General features: G+C 39.0%; 1 protein-coding gene and 5 non-coding genes across 6 annotated transcripts; all 6 read right to left on the bottom strand.

Annotated features, from left to right (window-relative positions):
* Positions 1-679: 679 nt before the first annotated feature.
* Positions 680-4,673, bottom strand: RPL17 (ribosomal protein L17). The gene is made up of 7 exons (XM_020985820.2): positions 4,640-4,673; positions 3,286-3,338; positions 3,065-3,105; positions 2,028-2,162; positions 1,651-1,749; positions 1,006-1,197; positions 680-780 (listed from the first exon to the last, which is right to left on the bottom strand). The coding sequence occupies exons 2-7, from the start codon at positions 3,323-3,325 to the stop codon at positions 733-735; spliced, it is 555 nt and encodes a 184-aa protein (XP_020841479.1). The 5' UTR covers positions 3,326-3,338; positions 4,640-4,673; the 3' UTR covers positions 680-732.
* On the bottom strand, positions 898-963 carry LOC144457306 (small nucleolar RNA SNORD58). Its single transcript, XR_013486619.1, has one exon. It is a non-coding gene; the product is annotated as a small nucleolar RNA SNORD58 (small nucleolar RNA).
* On the bottom strand, positions 1,469-1,534 carry LOC144457307 (small nucleolar RNA SNORD58). Its single transcript, XR_013486620.1, has one exon. It is a non-coding gene; the product is annotated as a small nucleolar RNA SNORD58 (small nucleolar RNA).
* LOC144457304 (small nucleolar RNA SNORD58) lies at positions 1,843-1,907 on the bottom strand. The gene has a single exon (XR_013486617.1). It is a non-coding gene; the product is annotated as a small nucleolar RNA SNORD58 (small nucleolar RNA).
* On the bottom strand, positions 2,912-2,979 carry LOC144457308 (small nucleolar RNA SNORD58). Its single transcript, XR_013486621.1, has one exon. It is a non-coding gene; the product is annotated as a small nucleolar RNA SNORD58 (small nucleolar RNA).
* On the bottom strand, positions 3,516-3,581 carry LOC144457305 (small nucleolar RNA SNORD58). The gene has a single exon (XR_013486618.1). It is a non-coding gene; the product is annotated as a small nucleolar RNA SNORD58 (small nucleolar RNA).
* Positions 4,674-24,872: the final 20,199 nt, after the last annotated feature.

Raw genomic sequence — 24,872 nt, 5'->3', positions numbered from 1 at the left:
TTTCAGTTTTACAGAGGAAATGAGACTGGAGATAGACTAGTTGTTATAGGACTTAAAAACAAGACTTTCATCTCCAATGAAGGAATGCATTTCACAAAATTCATATTACTGGTGAAATAGTCGAATGTTTATATAGTGCTTTGTGGCAAATGCACATGGTAATTTGTCTACCCAATTTTGACATTGCCTGTGCAAACATAATCCCCACTTCATACCAAGCCCAGCACTCATTCCCATGTCACTTATTTCTATAATCCATAGCAAAGGAAGACTACACACAGCAGCCAGTACCTTTTCAGAACTCTTATACTGACTACACTGATGACCTACATTGGCTACTCATTTAAATTTTTAATTAATCCAAAACCCAGAGACTATCCCTAGCTATTTATAGTAAAAAAGACAAGAACTATGTCTATCAATCCCTAATGTCATGTTTTTTCTACTATATCAGTTACCAAATGAGCACACTCAGGGACATGAATGATTTGCCAATGCTACCCTACATATGGTTAAAAACAGTAGGGCCAAGGCTCAACCTCAGGTTGAGCTCTTGCTACCACAAACATCTAGTCATTAAAACTGAGTAACAAACAAACAAACAACAAAAGCAACAGAACACATGCTCAACATTGAGGTAAGGATAAACTTTTAAAAGAAAATAAATACTTTACAAATATTTACTGTAACAAATGTTTTCATTTCACTTTTATTTGGTTTCTAATGTCATATTTACTCCCGTGCCATAAGCTTTTGTTTCTTCAGTTTCTTCTGGGATATCTGGGGGGGGAGAAAAAGACTTTTAAAAAGGCAACTCTCAAAAACACTTGTTTTTCACTATAAAAAAGAAACTAATCGACATTTCAATGCATTGGAAAGTTCAAGAATGAAAACAGGGTTGCTCAGAATACAAGTTTTTTTCATGGTTATTCCAAAGGTGTCCTAAGATTGTCATCATGGCAACCAGAAATCTCACAGTGATATAAAAATCCAAATTTTTTTCACCTTTTTCTTTTGAGCAACCTCCTCTTCTGGTTTAGGAACAATCTGTTCCTTTTCAGTAAGTATCATCTCAATATGGCAAGGAGAACTCATGTATGGGTTGATCCGACCGTGAGCTCTGTAAGTACGCCGTCGCATTTTGGGAGCCTTGTTAACCTGGATATGCTCAATGACAAGAGAATCCACATCCAAACCCTGTGTGTGTGTGTAGAAAATTAAGAAATAAGGTTAATACCTTGAGTTAAAATTGAATTAAACATGAAATTAGCCCCAGGGACAAAGAGATGCTTGAGATCAAACTATCCACAGGAGATGTGATTCATAATCAGGTCATCTGACCAAGTTGCTTCTACTTGTATTATAGAAGACATTATTTAACCTTAAGGACTTGGTTTCCCCATTTGTAAAACGAGGGGCCCTGGACTAGACCGATCACTTCCACAAACTCAGGCTACCATGTCACTTGATGGCTCAGAGAGTGATTATTTTCATTGTTTAATCCAAAGGTGTCCTAAGAGAGTCATCACTGCCATCAAATCCATTTCTGCCTTAGGTACTGGAGTAACCAATATTAAGTTGAGTCTTAACAGCTGGCATTATTTCAAAATAACGTTCATTTGGTATGGACATGTGACGGTTTTAGCCTACCTTCAGTTCTGCGTTACTCTCTGCATTTTTAAGCATATGCAGCAAGAATTCAGCACTCTTTTTGGGCCAACGACCCTGTGTCCAACCCCACTGCTTAGCCTGGGGAAAAAGAAAAAAGACCATTGCCATTCTATTTAGCACATTTCCCTGGAAATTCAAATTTGCCCATTTCTCAGAAAATTTGGTTTGTAAGTTGCTCAGAACATTTTTCTTTTCATGATTAATCCAAAGGTGTCCTAAGATTGTCATCACAGCAACAAAGGAATGCCTAAGGAAGTAAACCTTATCATTTAAACTTATTCTACCAAGCTGATTGTTTAAAAGTGTTTTTAGAAAGACATTTAACATATTTCCACAAATAAATAAAGAATTCTGACCTGGGCACACCTGCCAACTCCACCATTATATCGCCTGAAGGGAACACACTGTTTCTTCAATGTGACATCCTTCAAATACTTGGTAGCTTTTCGGATATGCATGCCCTTGATAGCTTGGGCTGTTTCACGGGTGTTCTGTAAAAAGTCATATTTAACAAGTGAGTCAAAAGAGGCAGTTTTGAAAAAGGATTATTACTCCCTAACATTCTTTGATCCAACAACACTGGCTTCCTGGTTGTGTCATTAACAAGACATTCCACCTCTCAGCTCTGGGCATTTTCTCTGGCTGTTTCCCATGCCTAGAACTGATCTTCCTCTGCTCCAATTCTATTCCTCCCTAGCTTCCTTTTATGTCCCAAGTAAAATCCCACCTTCTACAGGAAGCCTCTCCTAGCCCCTTAATTCCAGTGGTTTCATCCTGTATGTAGCTTGCTTTGTATATATTTGTTTGCATACAAGATTCTTTGAGGGCAGAGACCAGTCTTTTGTCTCTTTTTGTACCCCTGGCATTTAGAATAGTGTTTGGCACCTACGCAGTTGATAAATGTTTACTGATTGACTGGATATACTGTCAACCACAATAATTGATATTTAATGCATACATGTGACCCAAAATTTTCTACCCATGATTGTTCAGATCATATTTATGATACATTCCTACAGTGATACATCAATGTGGCTAATCTAACATCTGGTTGTAATGCATTATCGATTTTTGTAGATTTCCCTCTCATTAAACTATTGTAATAATTGCATTTATGTAGCACAAATTAACCCAGAGTTTACACTTCCCACTTATTTCTTATCTCACTGGCTTTCAATATTTTGGTTAAGATGTAGCACTAGTATAAAACCCTGGAGAACTCACTAAACAAACAATAGTGGCTGCTCAGTATTGAGTTTTATTTTCATAGCTAATCCAAAGGTGTCCTAAGAAACATCATCATTGCAGCTTCAAATACACAGTCCTGATTCCAAGAAATATATGCAAGATGAAAAACCACTTTAGAACCTAATCATGAATTATTGTCACGTACCTTGAAGTGGACCCGGAGATTCGAACCCCTTGACTTGCATGCTGGAAGATTAAAAAATTGTTCAGATTAGTAGAGAGGGACATTTTACTGTGCCTTATAAATTATAAAAGCATTTTTATCTGCAGGATGCATTATTGATTTTTAATGTTTGAATGCAATGTAAAAGCCAAATAAATCAATAAAAACAAAACACTAAGTTAAAGTATCCCATGTTCACTTACATTTTGTGGGGTTCTCCGGATCAAGAGAATACCTCACCATTTTAAATGATTACCTAGGAAAAAAAGCAACAATTCATTATTTTTTCTTATACATACATTTCACAAGATTCACAAATTAGCACTTGGTAGATATACTGGGGGTAGGGGGAAGAATTACACGGACATCTAAATAGTCAAAACAATTTGTGGAAACACAAACTGAAAATCCCAACATGAATCTAAATGAAGCAGCTGCTCAGAATGTCATTGTTTTCATGGTTAATCCAAAGGTGTCCTAAGAATAGTCATCATTGCAGCCACTTATTCCAAAGTAGAAAAAACACAATAAATGTCTTAATTTTCCTTTACTCAGCTATGCATTTCTTCAAGTTCTAAAATTCCCCTAATACTCAACAGTGTTGGGCACACTCCCAATAAATACCACCTGTATGACAAATTTAGACATGCTCTCAGATTTTACAATCGGAGTAATTAGGGCAGCTAAGAGGCATACTGGATAGAGCCCTGGGCCTGGAGTCAGAAAAACTCCTCTTCCTGAATTCAAACTTGGACTCAGACACTTACTAGCTGTGTGACCCTCAGCAAGTCAATTGACCCTGTTTGTCTCAGTTTTCTCATCTGTAAAATAAGCTGGGGAAGGAAATGGCAAGCTACTCCAGTATCTTTGCCCAAAAAATCCCCAAAATGAGGTCACAAAAAGTTAGACACGACTGAAAAAATTGAATAATTTTGGTCCACCTATCCAAAGGTTTTACAGTCAGTCACATTGCTCCAACCCGTTCCTTTTATAAGGAAAACTGGGGCCCACCGAAACATCAATTTCATTATCCCAGCCTGCCCTGCTCTGAAAGGTTCTCCCCACAACGTTGGCAAGGTACAGTAAACCCAGCAAGGGTCGCCTTTACCCGCCTCCTTCCTTAATCTCCCTCCGCGTCCCACCCGACAGCAGAGAACGCAGCCTTGCCTTCTCCACGCGGCAAGGACGCGGAGACCTGCGGGGTCCCGGTGCCCGGCCGGGGACATCGGCCGCTTCCGGGAGGCTCCGGCGTTCGCGGGGACACCGAAGGCGGGGACAGGGACGGAGGCCGGGGCACGGGAAGGGGGTGACCGAGCGCGCGCTCAGCTCCTCCCCCCCCACCCCGTCCGTCCGTCCGCCGCCGGAGGCAAACGGGAGGCCAAGGCTTCTCTCAACTCCCCGCACCGGAACCAAAGCCATCGGGAGATAAATGCGCGGCCCCGAAGGAAGCCTCGGGTTTGCCCCTCACGGAGGCCTTCAGTTCGGCCAAACTGAGGGGCCGATGGGGGCGATGCCCGGCGGATTGGAGACGTGGCCCAAAAGCCGCGTTTCACTCACCTAGGACCGGTCAAGGGAAGAGGAAGAGCAAAGGCTTTCGGGAGACTTGATGAAAACTCGGCTATCTCGCGAGAGTTCTAGTTCCCGGGACGAGAGGGCGGAGGCGGGGAGAAGAGGGGGAAAGGAAAGGGAGGTGGAGAATGTTTTAAAAGTCTTGGGACCTAGAGTAGTCAGAAGGGAGTATCTCAAAATTATCCTTAAAAAAAAAAGCGACAAAAAACAAAAAAAACTCCCAACATAAAACCAAGAAGCTAAAGGGAGGGGTGTGTGTTGTTGGTTGGTATTGATGTCTTTTTTTTTTTAATTCTGGTCGGAAAGAGGGCCAACTTTCCTTAAAAATATAAATTTTTTATAAGTAGGAAGTTGAAAAAACGATTAAGCATGTTTTTCTAGGGCTGAGATTCTTCACCATGGGTTCATGACCTGGTAGATTTCGAGAGGGATGGGGAAGAAGCAATGAATTTAGATAAGAAAATTAAAAAACCTACCCTTTTATTTTCAATAACCTTTGGCTTCCTTTGTAACCCTTTTCATTTTATTTTATGCATTTAAAAACATCATCATCCAGTGCTAAGCACAGTGCAGGCACACAGTAGGCATTGAATAAATTAGGTTTATTGAATTAAATTATTCCAAGTAGGGGTCCATAAGCTTTACCAGAACGAGAAAGGTATCCATGAAACAAAAAGATTAAGAACCTCTATTCTGGGGGACTTTGCTTTGAAGAGGCAGCTTGGCATTGAGAGGGGATATTGAAGTCTGGAAGATCTGGGTTCAGGTTCTACAACTGGCACATACTTGTGGCTTGACTACTACCCCATTCTGAAACTATTAAATCCTGATTTTCGCTAACTACGGGTAGAGGGAGTTGCCACACCCAAGTATTCATCACAGACTAAAAGAGAGGACTAGAGCAAATGAAATAACATCTTTACAACTAAATAGTGTTAAATTTTGTTTTTTTTTAAAGGATAGTGTAGTTGGATGGTTGAATGGCTAAAAAACCCCCCCAAAACAAAAAACTGTGTTGCATGAAGGTAATGGAATATTGCTTCTTCACCAGAAGGAAATGTGAAGACTTCAGAGAAGCATGTGAATACACAGATCATTTGATGCAGAATGAAGTAAGCCAAACCAGGAAAACAAAATGCGGAGTGACTGTGTGAAAAGAAAGTATAATAAAAGATAACTGAAAGCTGTGTAATTATGATGGTTGAGTTTGGCCTTGGAGAAAGAGATGAGAAAGTGCATTTGGCTCCTTTTGTTGAGGTCTGAGAGATTGAAACCCCTCAAAGACTAGAGTACAGGCTGGATCCTCTGGAATGAATTCACAGACTCAAGCATTCTTCAAGTTAAGGTGGCAAAGATTTATTGTTATGATTTTCAGCGGGCAAGGATTCTTAAGGAACCTGCGAGAGACTGAGGATGGAGCTAGGGTTTATATGGAAAAGGACATGGGAAAGGAATGCCAGGGACACTGATGAGGTAATCTAAAGGTTCAGGTGCCTTTGGGAGAAAGTACAGGGAGTATACTGGCCAGGGAGGGAGATGACAGAGGTATGGATCTTGGGAGTCTAGCAGGAGGAAGAGCCCTTGGGCTGGTCTAGGATAAAACTCCTTGGGCTGGGCAAGAAACCCCTTTCCCTCTGTCTTGATGAGAGAATGCTCTGCAACAAGGGAAAGCTTTCTCACAAGACAGGAACTTACTAAGGAATTGGGAGGCTTCCAAAGACATGAGCAGCCCAGCACTCTCTCACCCAGCTTTGTGTAGCGGGACTAGGAGAAAGATAAGGGTCTGCTGAGGTCCATACATGAATAACTGCTAGACTCAGTGTCCTTGGGCTGGGGAGTGGTTGTCAGAGACAGTGTTTGTGACACTAGGGAGAAATTGGGGTCCAAGTATAAGCACAAGCACTCAAGCACCTCATCACTTTCATTTCAGAGATGGGGGACACTGGGTGTTGAATATAGCATTTGCTTTCAAATGTGATGGATGAATTAGTTTCGTTTTGCTGAGCTGCTTTTTTTCTTTTTAAATCTTTGATACAAGGGAAGGCCTTCTGGATAGAGGAGGGGGTGGAATATATTCAGAAATGAACATAATGTACAAACAGAAAACATCAATTTAAAAATTGTGGTATAGTAGAAAGTGCTACTTTTAATGCTCACTTGAAATAAGGAGAGACCTGGGCTTACATGTATGTAATCTTTATGAGCCCCACTTTCATCATCTTTAAAATGGATTTGGTGCCTAGTCTGCAATTTATGGTCTTAGAGAATTACTGGGAGTACAGAGAGATTAACTGGCTTGTCCACAGTCAGAGGAAGGACTTGAACCTAGGTCTTCCTGACTCCAGCTCTCTATCCATTATTCCAGGATGCTTCTTTAGCTATTATTACTGTTGTTACTAACAATAGCAATCTTTACTTACTAGCTGTGAGACCCTGGCAAGTCACTTAATCCTGATTGTCTCACCACCCCACCACTACCAACAAAATAGCAGCCTTTTTATAGTCAGAACCAGCCTATAACACAATTGTGAAGTGGGCATTGATGACTCCTCACACCTTTCCTTCAATTTTAGGATTCTGCAGATTTCTGAGGATTCAGGCCAGGGTCAGGCCCTGTTTAGCTTAATTCAGAGCATGCCAGAGACCTCCACTCACAGTGACTCAGCTTCAGGGAAGGCTCTGCCTAGAAGGTTCCTACAAGCAGTATATAGGGGTTGGCTGCACTTTACCCTCAGGGCTATACCCTCAACCTGTTCTAGTTTGTCTACCCCAGCATCTCTGAAGTACTCTGGGGATCCATTTGTGGATTCTTGGGTTGGATGGAGGAGTCTAGAGGTGATTCTATTTCTGACTAAAGGGTTTCATCTCTCAGTCCCAATGGAGTTTTTGCAGATCTGTGATCCTCTATATGCTGCCATCTTCCCACAACTCCCCTTTATGTTTTTGCTGACTATTTCTTTGTGCAGTCATATAGCTGGAGGTACATGGCTTCAAGCCTTCACTCTCAGAATGACCTGACCTGGGTTCTCAGTGGGTCTAGGCCAGGCTCCTAGGACAACCCTAGATTGTTAGCCAGGCTGCCTTTTTTTTTTTAAATTGGTTTTCTGTGCTGTTTATCACAACCAGTCATCTTCCTTGGACATCTGAGGATTCAGGCCTGGTGAACTTATATTTCTAAATGTTAGAGATAGCAGAAATTAGAGGGAACGAAGGTAAAGTCCACAGATATAAAAATGTACCCATGAGATAGAGGGGGGAATTCACATTTGGTTCTTTAGAATCTGCTTTTGTGAGGGATACAGAGAGAATAAAGAAGAAACAAGTACGGATATATATTTATATAGGTCATGAATTGGCAAGGAGAATTCAGAATGGATTAGAATGAAAGAGTAATAATGAGGAGGACAAGCTAAGGAAAACTTTTCTGGAACAGGGTGAAGTGAAAGAATATTATCAGAGTACTGCTGAAGACTGGAGGACAGACGGAAGGTTTTGAAAGGTGTGCTTAACTGTGTATGTTGGTGAGAGAAAGGTCAAAGGAGATGGAGAAATAGATAAATAAGATTATTAGAGACATCGAAGGTAAAGCAAAACATGCTGGACAGCAAGCTGAGGCAATAATTACAAGGTGATGTTTTCAGTGATTCAGTTATTAGCTTCATGGATCTGAATGAGAATAAAAAATAAAGATATAAGTAAATGGAGGCAATTTTTATGTTCACATTAATTTTATATTTCTAAATTCAGGGAAAGGTTTATAGTTATATAATACAGAACCACCTGTATTTATGGCCCTCTTGAAACTTGATCACCATGGCTTTTGGCAGTTCTATGCTGAAACCTCATCAGCTCTCTGGTTTAGGGCCAAATGGATAAGTGGAAAGGCAAGAGGGTCACTGGTGACGGCGGTGGGAGGTGGGGAGGAGGGTCATTTGACTATGTGGTAAGAGTGTTTGAATGTTTTTATCATGTTAAATATCAATGATGCTATTATCCAAAAAATAAAATATGCTTCCACCATTAGTGTATTTACACAGAATAAGGTTAGATATGCCATTTTAAATAAAAAAATACTCAAATTTGTTTCACTTGGGGAGTACCTCTTAGTTATAATTGCTTTTATATTATGTAACCCAGATCTTGAAAGTTGAAAATATCCAGGGCTTTTCTGGACCTCCCTTCTGCACATTCCTCCCGTTAGACCTTGACTGGCCTTTTTGGCCATTGCTGCATTCTTCTCTCTTTGAACCTGCTCACTCTCAGAATGTCTGACTTCTGATCTGGGGAAATTATGTTTTGGTGTCTTGCCCACACTCAATGGAAAACACCTTGGGTTTCCAAATAGCTCTCTGCTGCCCTCTGCTGACTCTGGTAATAACCGCTGGCTCCCTGGGTCGTTTGGAATCTGGGATAAAACCATTACTGTTCTAGTTGGGTTGCCAATAGGAGAGCTCCTGCAATCTGTGTTGTCAGATATATGTTCTGTCATATATGTATATTATATATACATGTTCACATCTATAAATGTATATACATATATACTTTATAGCTATGTGCATATATATTATATGTGTATGTATATATATATATTTTTTTCTCTGATTTCTGTTTTGCTGTTGACTTGAATAAATACATTTTTTGCTATTTGCTATATGTGTTCATTGTGTAACTAGTATTTTGTGGGAAGTCAAGACTTGGATATAGAATTTTGTCATCAAGAAACAGTCATAAAAAGTTTAGCTTGAACCTAAAAATTATATCCCCTTGACTAATAATATTTAAGGGGGCAGATAAATATAATTCTAGCTCAGTAGCCCCTTTCTTTAAGGAGAACAGAGTGGCCTTCTGCTCTTTTTGTAGTACCTTGGAGCCCTTGGAGAAAGGTGATGGGAGGAGCCACTAGAGATGTAGCTAGCTATTCAATCAATCACTCAATCAATCAATAAGCATTTATTAAGTGTCTATCAAGTGCCAGGCATTGTGCTAAGCCCTGGGGATACAAAAAGAAGCAAAAGACAGCTCCTGCCATTAAGGAGCTTACAATCTAAAGGGGGAGACAACATAGAAACGAATATATGCAAAACTATAGAGAAAATACTATAAATAGGATTAATAAGAATTAATTACAAGAGGGAAACGCTGGAATTAAGGTAGGTGGCTCAGTGGATACAGTGCTAGGCCTGGTCAGGAAGACCTGAATTCAAATCCAGCTGCAGACATTTGCTGGCTGTGTGACCCTGGGCAAGTCACTTAGCCCTATTTGCCTCAATTTACTCATCTGTAAAATGAACTGGAGAAGGAAATAACAAACCACTCCAGTATCTTTGCCAAGAAAACTTCCAAATGGTGTTATGAAGAGTCAGATATGACTAAAACAACTGAACAAAGAACTGGAATTAAGAAGAGTTAAGGAAAGTTTCCTGTAGATGGTTGGATTTTAGTTGGGACTTAAAAGAAGCCAGGGAGGTCAGTAGTTGGAGCAGAGGAGGGAGAGCATTCTAGGCACGAGGGACAGCCAGAGAGAATGTCCAGAGCCAAGAGATGGAGTGTCTTGATCATGGAACAACCAAGAGGTCAGTGTCACTGTATCAAAGAATACGTGGTGGGAAGTAAGGTGTAAAAAGATTGGAAAAATAGGATGGGGCTAGGTTACAAAGGGCTTTGAATACCAAACAGAGCATTTTGTATTTTCTTCTTGAGGTAAGAGAGAGCCACGGAAATTTACTGAGTAGAGGGGTAGCATGATTGGACCTGTGTTTTAGGAAAATCACTTTAGTGGCTGAGTGGAGAATGGATTAGAGCCACACATCGGGATGGCCCCTCCCCCATATATATATATAATATGATGGCATGAAGTAATAAATGATGAATATGTGGAATTCAGAAAACCATGGGAAGATTTATATAAACTATTGCCGAGTAAAACAAACAAAACTAAGAGAACAGAATACAGAATGACTACAATAATGTCAATGTAAAAGGAACTTGAACTTGGAGTAATGGAAAGCTAATGAAGAATTTGGAGAAAAGATGATGAATCTTATCTCTTCCCTCAAAGCAGAGAGGTAGAGGACTACTGGAACATAGTACTGTATGCATTGTCAGAAAATGTCTCTGTGTTAAATGTTTTACTTTCCAATTCCAATTGGATGTTTTGTCCTAAGACAGGGTTTAATCTGTAATGAGAAAGACTGATATAAAGACGAAGGATTCAACAAAACATATGTATGCTATATATGTATGTATATGTAGTATATATGTTACATATATACATATAGTTATATGTACATGTAAACACTAGATGTCCTCTGTGGAGCTGGCAGGATCTGTGCTCCCAGTTCCCCCATCACTAGAAATGGGTGGAGTAATAACAATATCACCCCAGACCACATCTATTAAGTTGCCTCGAAGCAGGACTTTCTCCTCTAATTCCTTCACTCCCCCACCCAAAAGAAGTATGTTTTAGCTTTTAGAAGTAGTGCACATACCCTTAGTGGTGCCATGCCTCCAGTTTTGTTGTTATTGAGTTATTTTTCAGTTGTGTCCGACTCTTTGTGACCCCATTGAGGGTTTTCTTGGTAGAGATACTGAAATGGTTTTCCATTTCTTTCTCCAGATGAGGAAACTGAGGTAAAAAGGGCTAAATGACTCAGGATCCACAGCTAGTAATTGTCTGAGGCTGGATTTGAACTCACAAGGACAGCTTCCTGACTGTAGGCCTAGCACTCTATCCAGTGCACCATTTAGCTGTCCCACGTTTCCACTAGATTCATTTTTCTGGGGGAAATCTAAGTGAGGCTCAAGTTTAATGTTTAGGATTATTTGTAAAATGAAACTGTAGCTGATAACTGATAAGGAGGCCTTATATTGTGCAAGAATTGCAGAGTCCTAGTGTAGGATCCCTCAGGGCAACTTCCCCAGCCTACACTTTGATCTCAAGTAATGGCATGCCCACAGACAAAGGGATCAAATTCATTTATAAAAAAATGAGTCAATCTTACTAACTACCATCAACAGTAGAGGGGGATTAGCAAGAGTATGCTGGTAAATTAACAACCAGCTTTCTAAAAATGTATGGCAGGATCCTCTTTTAAGTTTGATCTACATTATTCACATCTCCCCCATTACTTTCCTAAGTCTGTAATCAACAAAATATCAAGCAAGCCCTGATTTGTAGGTTTGTCGGTTTTCAAGGTGTAAATGCTTATACTGAGAATTTAGCAATGGTTCTCACCAAGCAATTCAAGCTGGCTCCGGCACACCCCTGAATAGGACAGGCTGGTTTTTGTTTGTCCCTTTTTAAAGTTCCCCCTGAACAGATGGAGGGAGGGGAAAGTAGATGACTCTTAGTTGCTGACCTTCACAGCCAAGTATGTTAATTTGGGGATGGGGGACTGCAGAAAAGTCCACTCCTACTTAGTTGTGGCCATCCCCTATGCCTACTGTGGACAGGGACACGGGCTGCCTCAAAGAGCAGACCGTACGCTTTTTACCCCATTGAACAGTCTTTGTCCTGATTACCCATCTCTACAGGCTTGGCCCTACTTTTCTCATGCTGTGTGGCCTCTCAGCCACAAGCCCCTCTTAACACTCAAATTCCCTGATGCCAAGTCTACTACTCCATATCTGCTGGGATGTTTTCTGTCTTCTACCTGCAAGTGTGGTTTTTGTCTTCTTTATAATTTGGTATCTGCTTCTGTTCTCCTGACTGCTTGCTTGGCTCCGACCCCCTGCTCTGTTTCCACCTCTGGTTTCTACATGATTCCAGGCTCCTGTCCTTTGTTCCCTTTTTACCTTGGATTTCTGCTTACTCAATTTTGAGTTATAGCTCGAGCTTGATCTGTGATTTCTAAAAACTCCCTGAGCACTAACCTTGATTTGCTTTGCCCCCACACCTTATTCCCTAGAATTTTCTTGACTACCTCCGTTCTTAGTTTCTTTTTTAAAAAAACAATTTATTTATTTTTAGTTTTCAACATTCACTTCCATAAGATTTTGAGTTTTAAATTTTCTCCTCTTCCCTGTCCTTCCCCCTCCCCAAGACAGCATGCAATCTGATATAGGCTCTACTTATACATTTATATTAAGCAGGAATGAGAACTAATGGGAGGAAACACAAGAAAGAAGAAATAAAACAAAACAACAAAAGAAAAGAAGCACAAATAGCATGCTTCCATCTGCATTCAGACTCCACAGTTCTCTCTGTGGATATGGATAGCATTTTCCATCATGAGTCTTTTGAAGTTGTCTTAAATCCTTGCATTGCTGAGAAGAGCTAAGTCTGTCAAAGTCAGTCATTGCACAATCTGGCTGTTACTGTGTACACTGTTCTGGTTTTTCTCATTTCACTCTTCATCAGTTCATGTAATTCTTTCCAGGTTTTTCTGAAATCTGCCTGCTCATCATTTTTTATAGCACAATAGTATTCCATTACCTTCATATACCACAACTTGCTTAGCCATTCCCCAACTGATGGGCATCCCCTCAATTTCCAGTTCTGTGCCACCACAAAAAGAGCTGCTATGAATATTTTTGTACATATGGGTCCTTTCCCCTCTTTTATGATCCCTTTGGGATACAGACCTAGAAGTGCTATTGCTGGGTCAAAAGCTTTTCTTAGTTTCTAACCCCATCTCCTGGATCTACTACTTTGTAGGGCCCACTGTAATAGACATGACAAACGTGAAATTTTAGAAGGATTTTCTGGCAGGCAGGCAGAATATGTTGGAGGAACAAGAGACAAGAGGCAGAGAGAAATAAACTAGGAGATTGTTGCAATAATCCAGGCCTGGATAAGGATGGTCTGGACTGGGGGTGATGGCAATAGAAATGAAATAGCAAAGCTCCCTGGTGCATTTAAAATAAGATTTGATTTATAAAAACATGATTTACACACAACTATTTTGTACTCTGTAATGGTGACCACTCAGGCTTCACTCACTTTGTGTATCTCCAGGGAACAATTAAAAAAAATTGTGAGGCTCTACCTTTCTGAAAGCTTCAGTGTTTCTCCCAGACAATCATAGAAGTCGAGGACAACCTCTGCAGGAATTAAATACTCTGTCCAAACAAAGGTTTTCAGTTGAGGTTATAAATCCCTTTCAGGAAAGCACTTGTCTACCTGAACTGCCATAGTGGTATTATGCTGTGTAAATCAGTTAACATATGTGGATTAGTCTGACTGCCCCAGACATGACATTTCTGTTGAGATTTTTGGATGAATATTCATTATAGTTTTTCCTCTTAGCTTTCTTTTTCTAAAAAATAATTTAGTTATTTTTAGTTTTCAATATTCACTTCCATAAGATTTTGTTTTAGCTGTCCCTTTCCTTAATCTCTTCTCCTGCTCAATTTTTCTGTCCCCAACCTTTATGCAACCAGCATTTTCTTCAGTGAGTGAGGCTAGCTTCTGGTTATCCAAGGAATAAGGACAATAAAGACAATCTCTTTTTTTAATTTTTATTTATTAAAAAAATTTTTTTAACATGTGTTTTTAAAAGTTTAGTTTACGAATTTTCTCCCTTCCTCCCTCCCCACCCACCCTCTTTGAAAAGGCAAGCACCTTGATACAGGTTATAGATGTGCGGTCATGCAAAACACTTCCATAGTAGTCATGTCATGAAAAACTAAATATATTTCCCTTCATCCTGTCCTACACAGGAAAGACAATCTCTTGATAGAGAATTTAGCTCTTCATGGGGCATTGTACAATCTGTATGTCTCATCCATGCACCCTTTTATATTTATCACAGTAATTCCCTTCATTAGTTTTTTTTTTCCTTTTAGGGAAAAAAAAAGCCTCAGTTTTCATGATGACATGGATAACATAATCTCTTCTTTCTGGGATTGATGTCTGAGAGTAGTGGGAGAGGCTGATTTGCTATTTTGTCTGTGACTAAAGAAAATGTGCTACGTGGACTTCAGAAAAACCTGGAAAGACTTACATGAACTGATGCTGAGTGAAATGAGCAGAACCAGGAGAACAACGTACACAGTAGCAGCCATATTGTACGATGACTGACTTTGATAGATTTAGCTCTTCTCAGCAATGCAAGGATTTAAGACAACTTCAAAAGACTCATGATGGGAAAATGCTATCCATATCCACAGAAAGAACTTTGGAGTCTGAATGCAGATATAGGATACAGGATTATGTGTGTGTGTGTGTGTATGTGTATATATATATATATATATATATATATATATATACACATACACATACATACATATATATGTATGTATGTATGTATATATACACATACATACATATATATGTATGTATATATATGTATATATATATATATATATATATATATATATACACATACACATACATACATATATATGTATGTATGTATATATACACATACATACATATATATGTATGTATATATATGTATATATATATATATACACAGACACACACATATATGCAGATACAGGATTATATATTTATATATATATATAATCCTATTAGATTATAATTGCCTTATGGCCAACACCTGACTCAGAAAGGGATAGATTGGGAGCTTATACAGCAGACAGAGAGGAAGAGTGGGCTAATGTTGTTGTTGGTGGGGGTGGGATGGGAATAAAGTTTAGGGTGGTTGTGTTGGTGAGGAGCCCTACAACTGACTATCGTAGGAAGAGTAAGATGACACCCATATTCCCACCCTCCTACGTTCTTTAATCATATGCCACTTGAAGCCCTGGCCCTGCTTGCCTCCAGTTTGGAGACTGCTGGACTAGATGACTCTGGGGTTTCTTCCAGCTCTGAAATTCTGTGACAAATTTGTGTGTGGTGGGGGAGAGAGGAAGGATTAGCAAGATGAGGTCATCATGTAATTTTCACCGGCCTTGGAAAACTCCTGGGATAATGATCTCTCCAACTCTCTCTGTTCTCCCAACCCTAGAGATCATAGATTGGTAAATTCTTATACATCAGTGAGCTTCAAAGAGAATCATCATCAACAAGTATTTATTAAGCTTTTACTATGTACCATAATGGGGACAATTCCAAATGATGTCCAACAAGTAAGACAGCACATAAAAATATTTGTCAAATATTTAACAAAACCATAACATTTTACAAAAGTCTATTATAGGCTGTAATAACTTTCGGAGTCATACTCTCAACAGAAGGTGCCAAGGTCTGTGCAGAAGCCAACTTCACACGCAATTTCTTTTAAAATTCCTGGTCCTTCTAGATAAGGACAAGAATGATTGGTTATGCTATGTCCTGGGTAAGGACTTAAAATGGGGAGAAACTTACCCAGGCTTATTCAGATCCAAACTAAATAACCCAATTTAAAAAGTGATTACATTTCTTTTCTTTTTCTCCTTCACTCCCTTCCCATCACCCTGCCCCCAGCCGTATTTGTGGGAGTCAGTGATTTGCCAGACCACAACATTTATTTTTGATTTTCTGAGTATCTCACAACTAACTCTGTCTGTCCATCCCTATTTGGTATGGTACTCTTTGTCCAAGTCTATTTTTAAACAGGCCCTGCCCACCTTTCCTAGGCTGCTTTTTAGCTCCATCGCCACTTGCTGCTCTCTGGGTGTCCATAAAGGGAATAAGAGTATTAAGCCTTCTTCACGATTTAATGTGATTGCTTCAGAAATTATATGAAAATTATCTGAAAATGACTGCAACAGTCCTATGGTTACTCAAAAAGTATAGCTTTAGAATATAAATACAAGCAAAAAGAAAGACAATTCCTGCCCTCAAGGAGCTTACATTCTAAAGGGGGAAGACAACACATAACAAAAAAAATGAAAAAGGGGGTGAGGAGGAAGGAATCCTACTAGGAGGCCTGAAGGAGGAGTCTGGAGACAGCCTAGACTTAAATGATTGGCCCAGAGTCTCACAGCCAGTATATATCAGAGGTAGCATTTGAACCCTGGTCTTTCTTACTTACGGCTAGCTCTCTATCCAACATATTATGTTGCTTTTTACTAAAGAATAATAGTGTTAAAAAAAGATAAGCCTCTGTTTCAGGAAATTATGCAGTGGAGTCATGAAAAGCATTGTACAATTTCTCAGCTGCAATTTGGCCCACTTTCTTCCTCCTATTCAGATTTGGACCCAGTTTTTTGCCCGTCTGGTTTCTCCTCTACTGCCTACAAATGTTCCCAAGTCTCCCTCATCCTTTTTTTAAAATTAATTTTATATTATTTTCAGTTCTGAATTCTTTCACCCCTCCTTCAGAGAGACAAGAAAAACAAAACTTATTACAAATATGTATAGTCATGCAAAATAAATTGTTGCATTAGCTATGTTCACCCCCCAAAAAAATGAAAAAGAAAGAGAAGAAAATATTCTTTAGTTTTTACTTTGAGTCCATCAGCTTTTTATCTAGAGGTCAATAGCAAGTTTCTTCATGAGTCCTTTGGAATTATGGCTGGTCATTGTGCTGATCAGTTCTTAACTCTTTCAAAGTTTGTTTTTATAATAATGTTATTGTATAATTCGTTCTCATTTTGTTCATTTCACTTTGCATCAGTTCATACAAGTCTTTCCAGGTTTTTCTGAAACCATCTCCTTCATCATATCTTATGATACAAGGTTATTCCATCACATTTAGATACCATAAATTCTTCGGCCATTCCTCAGTTGATGGATATCCTATCAGTTTCTATTTCTTTGCCACTAAAAAATAGAAGAAAAAGAGCTGCTATAAATATTTTTACACATGTGGGTCCTTTCTCTCTTTCTTTGATATCTTTGAGAGCATAAACCTGGTAGTGGAATTGTTGGGTCAAAGAATATGCACAGTTTAATAGCTTTTTGTCTCCCTCCATCCTTAAGGAAACTTCACCACACCTTATCATTGCTTCAGTCATTCTTAATCTCGTCTCTTTTTCTCAGCCACCCTTCTTGAAAGGGGGCAGCTAGATGGCGAAGTGTGTAGAGCTCTGGCCTTTGAGTCAGGAGGACCTGAGTTCAAATCTGACCTCAGATACTTGATGTTTACTAGCTGTGTGACCCTAGGCAAGTCACTTAACCCCAATTGCCTCTCCAAAAAAAGAGGAAAAGCAAACCCCGTCTATATTAAGTGTCTCCATTTACTTTTCTCTTGCTTTCTTCTTAATCCACTCCAGTTTGGTTTCTAGTATCACCACTCAGTTGAAGCTGTTCTCTCCAAAGTTATCAGTGATTTCTTAATTGCTAAATCCAATGACCTCTTCCCAGTCTTCACCGTTCTTGACTTCTCTGTAGCATTTGACACTACTGACTACTATCTCTTCTTAAATATTCTTTCTTCTTGGCTTTCCATGATTCTGTTATCTCCTCATTCTCCAATTGCTTCTTCTTAATCTCCTTTAAAATTTTTTTTATTCATTTTATTTTTAATTTATGAAATAAAACAAGAATTTCCATAACATAGTAGAATAATAAAAAGCTGATTGAACACGAAGCTGCAAATCTGTTATGTACAACTTGCTATTCCTTTTAAGTATATAATACATTTATCATGCAAATATCTTTTTTTCTTTTTTTTTCTTCCCTCCCCTCACCCCTAGCCCTAGAGATGGCTTCTTTACTAACCGTGTATGCCTCCCAAGGCTCTATCCTGAGTCCTCTTATTTCTTCATATTCTCTCACTTGGTGACCTCATCATTTCCCATTGGTTATAATCTCTGTGGATATGACTGTTAACATCTGTATATCCAGTAAGCATCTCTCTTCTAAGCTGTGATGTCACCCATACCATTTTACCGTTTTTACCTATCTCAAAGTCCTGTGGCGACAGGCAAGTGACAAATTAGCAAGTGTGGATGCAATGAGAATTGTAGTCACAATCCTGCACACAGGTAGCCCAGGCCATAGGATCATCTTCACAATGGAAGCAGCAGTGGGATTTGGCAGCACCCTGGGTGTCTGAGCAGCCTTATAAGGATCACACTTCTTGCCTCTTGATGTGAGGAAGGGGCTAGAAAAGGTGCCCTAAAAATTGTCTGCTTACCCAACCCTGGCCTGATTACTGGGTCAGGATCTCACCCTGCAGTAGAAACATACACAAAAAAAAAGCAAATGTAGAGAATCCACCCCAAATGTTCACATTTTGTGTTCGATCTCTGGTAGAACATTCTGAGCTTGTATTGTTCTGATCAGTCACAGTCAGACACAGTGTAACTTGACTCTAGCATAGTGATGTCATTTTGGTCCTCTTCGAGACGCAAACTCTTCTGAGCTGTAATTCTACGTCATCAAAGGCTAATTAGAAATTTAGAAGTGGATATCCTGTAGGCACCTTGAACTCAACATGTATAAAACCAGAACTCATTATTTTTTCCACAAACCCATTCCATTCAAACTTCCCTATTACTATGGAGGACGTCAACATATATGTAGGTCCACATTCTTAGTTTTGTCCTTAACTCCTGTTTACCTCACATATCCAGTCAGTTGCAAAGTCTTGACAATTTTCTCTCCACAATATCTTTTCTTGTTTTTGTCCCTTTCTTTCTATTCATATGAATATCACCCTAATTCAGCCCCTCATCACCTCATGCCTGGACTACTAAATGGACTTTTTACCTCAAGCCATTTCCCACTCCAATTCATTCTCCACACAGATGCCAAAGTAATTTTTTGGGAAAAAGAAAAGCACAAGTCATATACCTACTCAACAATCTCTAGGAGATTTGTATTTTTCTAAGTCTTGGATCAAATACAAACTTTTCTCTGTCTGTCATTTAAATTTCTACACAACCTAAGCCTTCCCTCCTTTCACCACCTATTCCTGGATCCAGCCATATTGGCCTGCTTAATGTCCCACACATACTTGCTCCTTTTCCTGTATCCATTCTTTTTTTAATGCTGTCCTCCATGCCTAGAACGCACTCCTTCCTCACCTCCATCTCTTAGAATCCCTTGTTCCCTTTAAGACTCAGCTTGAGCACCACTTTCTACAAGAAACCTATTCTGACTCCTCAGCTGTTAGTGCATTCCCTCCTAAAACTACCTTGTGTTCACTTCATGCATACTTATATGTTGTATGTATTGTATTTCCTGTTAGAATGTAAGCATCCTGAAGACAAAGACTGTTTGATTGTGTTTGTATCCCCAGCAACTAGCATAGGGTCTGATACATAGTAAGTGCATAATAAATGTTTTCTGACTGATTGATCTCCCCAATGATATGCTTATTAATAGAGCTACTTGAATGTCGTAATCTAGGTAACATTAACTTTTTTCTCTTGTGTGGGTAGTTAGTTTGAATTTTGAGTGATTATGGATTTCCTGTTATGGGGATATCTTCTGTTTGGCTCTAGAAGACAAAACTAGAAACACTGAGAAGTGAGGGGAGTTGCAGAGAGTCAGATTTAAGATGTAAAGTTGTTGAAATAATGTGATGAAGCAATGAGGGCTTTTTCAGAGTGGTGGAAATAGTTGTGGAGAAATGACTGAAAGATAGAATCACATGATATGAGCAACATTTCAAGGGAAAAATGAATAAGACTTTATGAGTAACTAGAAATGGAGGTTGATAGAGAGGGATGAGCCAAAGGCTTCGGAGTTTCAAGCTCAGATGAATTAAAAACATTGAAGTACCATTAGCAGGACAGTTTGAGGAAGAAGGTCATGAGTTTGGTCTTAAAGATGTTAAGTTTTTAAAAAAAATTTTTTTAGGCAATTGGGATTAAGTGACTTGACCAGGGTCACACAGCCAGTAAGTGTCAAATATTGGGTCTGAGGGCAGATTTGAACTCAGGTCCTCCTGACTTCAGGCCTGGTGCTCTATCCACCGTGCCACCTAGCTGCCCCACCATGTTCAGTTTGAGATGATAATCAGACAGTAAAATAGAAAGGCTTTGCAGGCACTTGGAGATACAGGACTGGGGAAAAGACTACAGATATAGTCTAGATTTGAAAGTTATCAATATAAATGTTCTAGTTAAAGCTACAAGAATTGGGAGACTTTTTGATGGAGAGCAGCTTCTCTGAGCCTCAGTTTTCTCATCCATAAAATCAGGAGGTTGGACGGGATGACCTTTGAACTCCCTTTCATTTTAAAATCTGTTTTAGGCAAGAGCTTGAAAGTATTCAACTAATTAATTTTTTTTTAACATTTCCACATAAAAAGTAGAACAGAACAAGATAATTGAACATGAAAACACAAATCCCTATTATGCATAGCTTTCCTTTCCTTCCAAGTAAATAATTAATTTAACATTTCAAAGCTGCCCTGCTTGTCTGTGTTTCCTTCTGGCATTCCTTTTGTTCTCTTCTCTTTATTGTTTTAAAATGTCTCAATGAATTGTTTTCTTTTCTTTTTCTTTTTGGCGACCCTATTGATAGTTCCCCTCTCCTTTCCACCTCCCACACAATTAAAAAAGAGAGAAAAAAAAGCAAAACCTTTGTAAAAAATATGAAGTCAAGCAAAATAAATGTCCACACTGGCCGTATCTGAAAATGTATGTCTCATTCTACACCTTGAGTCTTTCAAAGTTGCTTTTTTCTTTACAGTATTGTTGTTATTATAGAAATTGTTCTTCTGGTTCTGGTTCAGAGAACTGAACTCTGTGTCAGTTCATATATGTCTTCCCAAGTTGCTCTGAAACCATCCCTTTCATCATCTGTTATGATACAGTAATGTTCCATTACATTCATATACCACAATTCGTTTAATGATTCTTCAAATGTTGGGCACCCTCTTAGTTTTCAATTCTTGCTATAATAAAAAAAAGAGTTGCTACAAGTATTTTTGTATATATGGGTCCTTTTTCTCTTTCTTGGATATCTTTTTATGATGAATTAATGAAGCAACAAGTATTTATGGAGAACTTGTTCTGGAAGCTTAGAAGAAAGAGAAAAATATATAGAAAAATAGCTAGACAGGGTAGTATGGGGTTGGAGGAAGAAGAGAAAGAATGATGAACTTGGCATCACTGAAACTTGGTTTCAAATCCTGCTTCTGGCACTTGCTGTGATCAATCACAGACTTCCGAGGCTAATGTATCCTCCACACAGAGTCTAGATTTCAGAGAAATAAAAATCGCAGAGACCACCCTCATTCCAGATCCTGGATCATAGTGCATGGAAGGTTTGCTGAACACCAAGCTTTTCTTCTGGTCACCAAGTTGGACAATCCACAGCTACAGCTTAGTTTTAGTGCTGATTCCAGTCACATTCCCAGACACAGACCAGTCTTACATTTGATATTTCTATATTTCAGACATCCGCAATTGTTATTATCTGAGTCACTTTCCAGAGACTTGTGGTATTCTTATCTCAGAATTTTTGAGTGTTGCATACTTATTTCTCTGTATAGTGGTCACTCTTCTAGTCAAAATTGTTACCAGATGGGATGATTTTGGAATCAAACTAGCCATTAACAAATCCTTTTAGTTATTAAAAACATATCCAGAGCATGAAATACACGTATGTATTGAGAAATAATAGACATCTTATGTTTACTCCAGATATGCACTAGTCCGTTGCAACACCTATGAATATAAACTTAGATTTGGAGAAAATCTCTGTATTAATATTATATGAGATCTCACATCTGGGAAAGTTAGTCCACCATCTCAAAAAAGCATCTTCTTTTTAGGAAAATGGCAGCTAAAACATTCTTATCACTCATACAAAGTGTAATGAGCAGAACTAGAACATCATACACTGTAATGGCAATATTGTAAGGATGATCAACTGTGAAAGACAATGATCCCAGACAATTCCAAAGGATCCATGATGGAAAATGCTATTTCCAAAGAGAGAACTGAAGAACCTTGAATGCAGATTGAAACATACTTTAAAAAAAAACTTTATTTTTCTTATTTTATACTTTTGTCTGTGTTTTCTTTTGCAACATGGCTAATATGGAAATGTGTTTTGCATGACTTTATATGTATAATCAATATCAAATTGCTTGCCCTCTCAAGGAGGAAGGTAGGATAGGAGGTGGAGAATTTGGAACTGAAAATTTTAAAAACTGATTGTTGAAAAAAAATTTTGCACGTAATTGGGAAATATTTAATGAAAAGATATATTTAAAAAAACATTCTTGTTTACCAGCAAAATTTAGAACCTTGTAATCAAGGTATATAGGGCAGCTAGGTGGTGCAGTGGATAGAGTGGTGGGGCTGGAGTCAAGAAGACTCCTCTTCCTGAGTTCAAATCTGGGCTCAAACATTTACTAGCCATGTGATCCTGGGCAAGTTACTGTTTGCCTCGTTTCCTCATCTGTAAAATGAGCCTTAGAAAGAAATGGCAAACCATTCCAGTCTCTTGCCAAGAAAATCCCAAAAGGGGTCATGAAGAGTTAGACATGACTGAAAAATGACTCATCAACAACAAAAATCAAATAATAATAAACCCCCAGGTCATCGGTGAGGATGACTGCTAGCACATATCCTGAACGTCTTTGAACAAGTCCTTTAATTCTGTCCTTGCAATACGTCCAGATTCCTTCCCCCTTGGTTTTCAGACTCCCACTGTCTTGCTCTGAACCTAGATTAGATAAACTATGACCACAGCCACCTCCTCTAGTCTCTTTTATCAGCCTGCTGCTCCACATTGGTAAGAGTGATTTGCCAGTCCCTATCCTTATACCCAAGCAGTCCCAGCCCTTAATTTCTGGGCTATGACTATGTTTACTTTTTCCTTTTTTCAAGGCTGAAAACAGTATGCTACGTTGTCTGAGTTCTTTTCTTGGGATTCTTGAGACCAGTATACTTGGGAACTTTATGGAAGGTATTACATCTGCTTTTATACCAGTCTTCTTGCCATGAGTGTTTAGAGAAGGCTCTTCAAAAACTGCCCTAATTGGAGTTTCCTCTAGGACATCTCTCCAAACCTAAACCCTTAATTATCCAGAAAGAACCAAATGTTCATTCTGAATGTAGGTGTCTTTCTTCTTCCCCAATTTGCCTGCCTTGCCCCTTTTTGTCTCCTCATTTTCTTGTCCACAGATTTCCAGTTAGGACTGGATATTCTTAGCTGGCCCCTCAAACCAGAATTGATGGTGCTTCTTCTTTCTACCTCTTCTTTTATGGTTGCTCTCTTGACTTTCCATTTGTTCTTTTCTTCTTCAAGTCTCTCTCTCTCTCTCTCTCTCTCTCTCTCTCTCTCTCTCTCTCTAATCTTTGATAGTTTCCCTGTAGAGTCAATATGCTCCCTGAGTGTGTGTGTCTGTGTGTGTGTGTGTGTGTGTGTGTGTTTGTAACTGTTATTTTATTAGCCACATCCAGACTGAGATTATTTTTGTTGATTTATAGCTCTTCGTTCATTTTTTCTCCTTTCTGTCAAATACCTTTCAGCAGTGGTTACTTTTCCAGATCCTGTGATATCTAAAACCTTGGAATGTCCTCCTCCTAATCAGTTCTTTAGTCTGCTCTTTTTCCCTTTCACCACTTTTATAGGACAGTTTTAGGGACTGTCTCCCCTTCTTCCCTTCCAGTTGGTATTCATTCTCTTTCTTTTCCTGAGATACTATAATCTTTTTCAAATCTTTAGATTAACAGAGATATATGTATAATGTTGAGGGGGAGGGGAAGTCTGAGTCAAAAAAATTTTTTTTAACCTCCAGCCTTAAAACTACATTTTCTGTATTTTCTTGTGAAATCTCTGAAATCCTGTTACTTTGTTATTAGTCATTCCTAGAGACAAATGCACATTGTTATTTTCTGTCCTTATATCATCTAAGATAGCCTTTATCTAATTCAGTTGGTTCCAACATTTCTTATCCAAACCCAATTTCTTTTGCTAGAGTGTCTTCTTATGTGCAAGGTGAGCAATGACCTCATCCAATTTGACTTCAAAATCATCTCAGGTTCTGGTTCTGCCATTCACATACCTATATGGCCTTGTGGCAAATATCATAACCTTTCTGTTTTGTTGTTTAGTTGTCTTCAGTCGTGTCCAACTCTTTGTGACACCATTTGGGGTTTTCTTGGCAAAGATATTGGAGTAGTTTGCCATTGTCTTCTCCAGCTCATTTTACAGATGAGGAAACTGAGGCTAGCAGGGTTAAATGTCTCACAGATAGTAAGTGTCTGAGGCTGGATTTGAACTCAGAAAGATGAGTCTTCCTGACTCCAGGCCCAGTATTCTATTTACTGTACCACTTAGCTGACCCATTACCTTTCTAGGTCTTCATTTTATTGTTTCTAAAATGAGAGTCAGACTAGATCATCTCTGTGGGGCCCCTTCCAGATTGAAAACTTCTGATCTATGCCTTGAATACCTCCCCAACCCTCCACCAATTGT

Source organism: Phascolarctos cinereus, unplaced genomic scaffold, assembly GCF_003287225.1.
Source record: "Phascolarctos cinereus isolate Bilbo 61053 unplaced genomic scaffold, phaCin_HiC Scaffold_4;HRSCAF=312, whole genome shotgun sequence".
Taxonomy (NCBI): domain Eukaryota; kingdom Metazoa; phylum Chordata; class Mammalia; order Diprotodontia; family Phascolarctidae; genus Phascolarctos; species Phascolarctos cinereus.
The sequence above is the reverse complement of the archived record's forward strand: the minus strand, read 5'-3'. Positions and strand labels throughout refer to the sequence as shown.

Excerpts from the sequence above, each read along its gene's own strand:
- RPL17 (XM_020985820.2), bottom strand. The coding sequence starts at position 3,325 with ATGGTGAGGTATTCTCTTGATCCGGAGAACCCCACAAAAT. Across the intron at positions 3,106-3,285 it reads TCCGGAGAACCCCACAAAAT|CATGCAAGTCAAGGGGTTCG; the intron begins GTAAGTGAACAT and ends TTAATCTTCCAG. Across the intron at positions 1,198-1,650 it reads AGAGTAACGCAGAACTGAAG|GGTTTGGATGTGGATTCTCT; the intron begins GTAGGCTAAAAC and ends ACACACACACAG.